This window comes from Alligator sinensis, unplaced genomic scaffold, assembly GCF_000455745.1.
Source record: "Alligator sinensis unplaced genomic scaffold, ASM45574v1 scaffold191_1, whole genome shotgun sequence".
Lineage (NCBI taxonomy): Eukaryota > Metazoa > Chordata > Crocodylia > Alligatoridae > Alligator > Alligator sinensis.
Genome location: NW_005842282.1, coordinates 37,718 through 45,248, shown reverse-complemented (window position 1 = coordinate 45,248; position 7,531 = coordinate 37,718). Strand labels below are relative to the sequence as shown.

Genomic DNA, 7,531 nt, shown 5'->3' with positions numbered 1-7,531 from the left:
TGTCCAGGCATTTTGTAACCTGGTCATAAAAAGAGACTAGATTAGTCAGGCACGATCTGCCTGCTACAAACCCATGCTGGTTTCCCCTCAGCATAATTTGTCCTGCTGGGCTCTCGCAAATGTGAGCCTTGATAATTTTTTCAAAGATTTTGCCGAGGATGGAGGTGAGACTGACTGGCCTATAGTTGTCCGGGTCCTCCTTCCTCCCCTTCTCACTCGGTTTTTAACTATAGGTAAATAATAAAGCAATTATTCTGTTGCAAAGAATTCAGAATGATAAGAGGTCACACCTCGTAACACTCCTGAAGGGATCTCAAAGAGAATCATAGAACCATAGAGAAATAGGGCTGGAAGGGACCTCCAGAGGTCATCTAGTTCAACCTCCTGCCTGAGGCAGGATCTTCCCTATCCAAACCATCCTGTACACCGCATAATCTAAACCGTACATAAGACTACTATCAACCCTAACAACAGAGACCTAACACCCTAACCTGCCACAGGTAAAGCAGGGGAACCACAGCAGCCAATGCACTGCTTCTATGAAATGTTGTTAATATATGCACAAGAAATCCCAGCTAGAAGGCCACGCTCCCCACTATAGGAAGGTAAAAATCTTCCCAGTCCATACCAGTCTGACCCATGGGGTAAAATTCCTTCCTGACCCCAAATGTGGTGATCAGTCTAACCTCGAGCAGAGGGGCAAGACCATCTAGCCAGGAACCTCCAGCTTTGGTCCCAGCAGAAGCCTTAGCACACCCTAGTCAAGGTCCCTAGCTTTGGCTATTGTCAACACCCAATGCCTCTGAGGAAGGCTTAAAAACACCCTGGCCCATATAGCAGAAGGGGTGGGGGTGCAATTAGCAAAGTCCAGAAGCTTGAGAAACACCCATATAGAAGTTAAGAAATGCTATGCCTAGATCAATCCCGACCAATGGTTGTCCAACCTCTTCTTGAGTATCTCCAGTGACAGAGAGTCCACAGCTTCGCTAGGCAGCCTAGTCCACCGCCTCACCAATCTAACTAAAAAAGTTTTTCCAGATATCTGGCACCTTGATTGAGAATCACTGCTTTAAAGGCTTACCTTACGAAAAAAGACAACAGATGCAATAAAAAAATCCTATTTTGGTGAAAACTGTTCACTGAACATTTCTATTAAGTCTTTTCACCCACTTTTTTGGTGTTTCTGGTACTGAAAATTTAAAGTATGATTTGTTCAGTCAGAATTTTCTTTAAATTCTTATTGAACTTATGTTTATATTAGTAAAACATCCGTATTTCATTCAAAAGTTTAAATTACTTTCCCACTCCCCCAGTCCATATTAGAATGTCTATACAGCTTACTGCATTACCAAGCTAAACCATTGTCGGGGCCTGGTCCTGAACCCTGAACTAGAGGCTGAGGGACTGAGTGCCAGTTCAGCCCCTCTAGGACAAAGGTGGAATGACAGGGAAAGGGGAACCACAGGGAAATGGGCTTCCTACTGCTGGCCCCAACTGGCCTGGGCTCCTGGCTTGCTGACTGGATCCCCCCACCTATATAAGATTTCCTGTTTCCTGTGGAAGCCGCCCTACTGACAAGGCTCTTGCTGCCTTCACACTGCCCCGTTTCCTTGCTCCTGTGTCCTAATTCCAGATCTGACTGCCCATTGTTGGCCCTGCCTGGACTTTGATCTCTGACTCGCAACTCAGACTGTTTGGAGCTCAGCTCTCCCAGGTACCTGACCCAGCTTGCTCCCTAACCTTGCTTTTCTTGTCATTTAGATCGCAGCTCTGCCCTGGCTCTGGACCATGCTGTCACTGCTGCAAGATCCCTGCCTGGCCACGTGCCCTGCCAGCACTGCCAGGGCTGGCCTCCATAAAACCCCCAGCCGGTGCTATTCACAGTACAACTGCAGCAGTCTCTCCGTGGAAACCAGCCCCAGCCACACAGGTAGGGGCTGCTGGGAAAGGGAGTCCACTGCCAGCTGGATCCAACCCGTGGGCTGGATTTTGCCTGCCCCTGCACTAAGCAGACTGCTCACACCCTGGTGTGTGACAAGCAATCAAAAAATCACGAGACTGACTTTAAAATCACGACAGTCAGCAGAGATGCATTTCAAAATTTGTGCAGAATTTGTAAGCACTGATGGCACTAGTTAATGGTTAACCACCCTAGGGAGTCATGAAAGTTTAAAAAAGACTTTTCTCTTTAAAAAAATGTATATAAAAAAGCAAGCCTATTTGGACTTCTTGAAAACAAAATTTCAACTTAAGTCCTAATAAAACTAAACAAATCTCAGAAAATGGACTGAATATACATTAAAAAACTGTTAAAGATGTTTTGAAAATTCATTTTAAAAGAACAGAGACCATCGCCATCCTTTTCATATGCACTAAAAGAGCACAAACTCAGATGCTACTAGAATCTTCTATGAAGCTGGTAGGCCAATGAAAAGGTAACAGCAATTAATATTTAAATGCAGCCAAGCCTTAAACAAGTAAGGTTTTGTTTCTTCAGTGGAACCAAGAAATGTAAGGAACAAAGTTATCTTTGCACTGCTTTCCAGCAACTTCAGTGGCTGTCTCAGTCCTACTGAAGAGGCTAACCTTTTCACTTCTGAAGCAAACAGGATCCAGAAGCAATCTGTCACTATGGCACTGCTTTTGCAACACAACAGCATGAGCAAGATTTCAGCACCAATGATGAGAGAAAGTTTTCCAAAGGTCTGCCACGGAATTAGGTTGAGATTGTTCTTGTACTGATTTTAAAGTAATATTGAAATACTACAATTATTCAAGACAGTACTGGATTTTTCCTGTTAAAAAATAAAAAAGATTTAATCTACATATTTCTGGGAAGGAAACTTATGACTATCCTGGATAACCAGAGTGAAATAATTTGAATTATTCCTTATATTCTTAATATTTCCAAATGGCCTCTAATGGTCACTAAATGGTTCATCTCAAGACAGTTTCTTGAATGGCTAACTTTTAGTAAATGAATTTAGATATATTTTTTGACTTCATAAAACTGAGTTAAGATCAGTTACCTTTTGCCCATTTATAAACTGTTTACATTATCCAGAATAAACTCAACAAAATTTTCCTATACTTATGTGTAATCACCCTGTCCATTTATAAACTGTTTAAAATATACTAAAACAGGACTTGCTACTTATTTTGTAAACCATACATTTTGCTCCAAGCCTATATAGAGAAGAATGCCCCCGGAGGCAATCCTACTCTCAAAAGTTCAAAAAAATCACTGTTAAGCGAGAGAAACATGAAAAAAAAAAATCATAGAAGAAATAACCATTTTTCATCATGTTTGCCTTGTTTACAAACATCTTTCTCCAATAATAAAATAGTTATGCCTGATGACTGGTTATTTTGCTCACTTTTAACCCTAAAACAGCGGTGCTCATCCCTCCAGATTTGCAGGCCAGTGGAGTGGTGTAGCATCAGTGTACAGGGTGAGTCTGTTGGTGCAAACTGGTGAGCTGTTGCTCTCTAGTACATTGGACCATCCATTGTGCTCCCCATGGAAATTTGGCAGCAAGGGAGCAGCAATGAACATTGCCACTGCACCACTCCTTCCAAATTTTCAGACTTGTGTGGCTGTCATGGCTTCAAGGCCTACAACTCCTGCCCTGGAAACGTAGGCCCAAACGAGGCTCAGTTAGTTTCACAATTTGCTGCCCACTACTTTGTCAGGCACATATTTCTCCCCATCACTGGTAGTTTACACAAAGAGCTCTTAGCTCCCATTTTTCTTGCTGCTTCCTTTAAGTCTCCAACCACACTTAATATCATCCTTTTTGTCTGTTCTACAGCCAAATTATTAACACATCCAAAACGGAAGGGCAGGCTATATAAACTCAGCCTATCCTAATAATATTGCAGCAACTGTAATGTTTTTTTTCTACAACTGCATTAAAGAATGCTAGGGACAGTGCATCCTGTGAGGATGTCAAATAGAGCAGATGACTTAGAGCCACAAACACACAGCTGTACCATCCTAATAATTGTACTGGGAATTCCAAACTCATTGCAGCCCAGAGACCACTCTGGATCTGCTTCATACTTTAGGTATACTGCTCTGTAATTCAGTATATTTTAATTATTGAGATTGTATGAAGCATACTGTGCCAGAAGACAGGTAACTGAAGACTACTACATGTAAGCTAAATGGGAATTTTCACCTTTACTTACAAATATAAGATCTGTTAACCAGCAATCTATCTAGGGTTGATGGTGGAGAAGAAATATTGGGCAAAATAAATACAGAGTGAATAATTTTTCCTATGTAGAAAAAGATGCATCTTGCAAGATAACATGGAATCTGAGCAGCTAGAAAAAAAAATCGTTATCTTTTAATATTTTGCACTCCCAAAACACCTTTTGCCAAAGGACCCTAAAGGGATGTATAAACATTTGCACGGTATATAGCACAATGGGATTTTGGTCTCCAACTCAAGCTCTTAAGCGCTATCAGAATACAAATTATTATCGTTTATTATGGACCAAAAATGTTGTTCTCATGTAGGTAATGGTCACTGAAATAAGGAAATAGTGGCCTTATATAAAACCATAGTCTACTCTCTAATTTAAGCTGTTCATATTCTTGACAATAAGCAAGCATCACTTTGCAGCCTTAAAATGAATGCCCTTAGAGATAAGTGATTTGCCAAGGCCAAGTCAGCAGTAGTTAAACAGAAAAAGAATGCAGATGTTCTATCACTCCATAGCCCTTACATAGCTTCCTTCCCTTGTCTCCTCATTCCTCAAATGTAATGTTCTCTTTTCCTCAGCTCCAAGGAGCCTTTTTTATGCCCATCTTTTAGACTGAAAGCAATGTGGAACAAAGACTAGCTTCACATCGTAGCTAGGACTGCACTGAGCATATTGCTGACACTTAAAAACAATAAAAATCGGGCATGCAGCATTACGTTGGTAAGACTTCTGACAGATGAGAACACTTACCCAAACACCCAGCACTGAGTTCCTACCCTTTTGCACTGTGTATCTGTCAGGTAGGCATAGTATTGCCTGCAAATAGAAACAATATAAGAGAATTCTTTAATGAAGCTGAAAACAAGAATGGTTAACATTACTGTTATATGTACACATTATAAAAGCAGAGTACTGATAATTTAACAACTTATGCACCCAGTTAAAACATTCGGACGGCCTACTAAGGTTGCTTCATTTAACTAGGACAAACTTGGTCTATGGCTTGAATTTCTCACTGGTTAAGTTTTGATTTCCTCACTGGTTAACCCAAGTAAAAAATAAAAGCCATAGACCAATCTTAGACCTAACAAATTTTAAAGAATAAATTTTATTTTAATTCTCTATGCTCTAAACTTTGGAGCTATTTTCCCCATTTTAAAACACAGTTGATCCTAAGAGTGCGCACTGGAGCCTGGGAAGTTAAAAGTAGTACGTTGATAGTGCAACAGTCTTAAAAAAATAGTCCAAAGTGGGTTTTTAAAAAAACAAATGAAAACAAGAAAATGAATGCCTGATTAAGGCCGGCTCTTGCTCCGAAACTATTCTGAAAAGATTGCGTTCTGATGTTGGGTTCAGCATGGGTAAGTGTAAACCTTCACGTTCATTCATTCTCAAAATATGTACAGCACCGATAGCAGAAAAATGCAAGCTCTTCCCTAAAATACTCTGACAACCTGTGAGTGGAAGGTATTGTTAGGTGATATAACTAGAGAAAATGCTTTCTGCCAGCATAGATGTAAGAATTCACGATGTAAGCATTCTATTTGTATGGGATAATAGCTCTTTCCTAACTCACCAGGATGCTTTGAGTGCAAACAAATATAAAAGCTTGTGAAACGCTCAGCCCCCACTTCCACCGCCTATATCTATAGGAGATGCTACGGCGACGTAGCATCAGTGGTCACCTTGACACTACACCTACGTCGCCATAGCAACACACTCCTTCGCTATAGTGCGTCGCTATGGCGACACAGCAGCTGAAAACAACCATGCAGCATTGGCACAGTGCAGTACAGTACAGGTTGTTACTGTGCTGTCATTTAGTACTTCCAAAAGTTCCTTTTGGAAGTACTAAATGATGGCGTAGTAACAACAGTGCCATAAGTGTACATGTAGGTGTGTCCAATAAGTTGCAACATACAGTTTTGTAGGGTGACCACAGAGTGATTAGTCCCTTAGTTCTAATCATGGTTCATATATTGTAGCACAACTTGTGAGGACCTGGAATTTTCTCACTTAGGATGCCTTCTCGAGCCGGGACACGGACCTCACAGGAACAGAACTTCCACGCTGCAGTGGGAACTCCCAGTCCGCCCCAGCCCGGCTTTATCATCTCGGCAGGTGAAGTGGATTGGTGCAAATCTGCCCCTGGGGTAATATCCAGGGGCTGGGGGCAGAGCCAGGGGAGGGAGAGGAGCAAGGATGGTGGAAAAGGGCAAGAATGAAGCCTGGGAGCAAGAGACGCTGGGAGAACGCCCCAAGGACAGGGTAAGCACCTGGTGGGACTCCGAAGAGGCAGTGGAACCCTCGCTAAAGGGGTGAAGAGGAGGGTGGAAGGAGGAAGGAAGAGCCCCAAAGCAGGAGAGATCTGGAGTGGAGTCAGAGGAGGCGGATGCTCCTGAACCATTGGCTCCATTTGTTTTTTTTTCTTTTCTTGGCTCCGTTTATTTTGAAGACGCGGCTCAATCGCCGCGGGCCGCCCATTGAGCCTGAGACGGCCGCAGCAAGACAAAATACTCAAAGAGAGAGTAGGTGCCTCCCAGATGGAGGGAAGAAGGAACTGCTTCCCCAGTGGCTCTACTGTGAGACCGGAGGGACTTGAAGCCGAGGCAAGCTGGGGAAAGAGGGATAGGGAAGGCCAACCCTCCCACCACTCACTGCCTAGTTGTGTTAAGGATTTCTTGTGCTTATTAAGCGACCACACGCCGTCAATTAAGCCAGGTGCGGCTGCAATTAGCAGGGGATAATAATACATCTCCCCGGCACGCGGAGAACACAGGGAAAGCCCAGGGCGGAAGGAAAGCCTCAGACACTCGAGGTATGACTGGAACCCAATTGTCTTGAGACCTAGTTCAACGGCTGTCCTACTGATAAAAGAGGAAGGAAGGAATCGCTTCAGGATGATGATTTTACCATCCTTTTCCCGGGTCTTCGGGAACCGGGGCTAAGACTGGTGGTCAGTTGTGGTGGAGGCAGGTAGTCACCACCTCCCTTTCATTAACATCTCAAAAGAAAAAAAAGAGCGAGAAAGAGATCTCTTCAACATCCAAGTCGTGGCAGGCGGGAAGACAGAGAGCATAGGACCCCACCTAGACTGACCAAAGGTTGTAGCCGCCCCAAGAGGGCTGGCGGATGTCAGTAGGACGTAAGGGTACGCACCCACACCCGGTGGCTACCTGACACAACTAATTAAAATAAGGTACTGTTCTACGTCTCCTAATTGTCGTATTTTCCACACACAATCCTAAGTAGATACCTGGAGTCAAGTGTGTGCACTAACCCACATACGTAGATTCCCTAGTCTGTACACTGTCAAATC

General features: G+C 43.1%; 1 protein-coding gene across 1 annotated transcript in view; it reads right to left on the bottom strand.

Moving 5' to 3' along the window:
• The window catches only part of PTDSS1 (phosphatidylserine synthase 1), a 47,302-nt gene that overhangs the window by 11,022 nt on the left and 28,749 nt on the right, over window positions 1-7,531 (bottom strand). Inside the window, exon 8 of the mRNA XM_025209314.1 lies at window positions 4,963-5,028. Coding sequence (XP_025065099.1) covers window positions 4,963-5,028 — 66 coding nt within the window. The remainder of the gene's footprint in view (window positions 1-4,962; window positions 5,029-7,531) is intronic.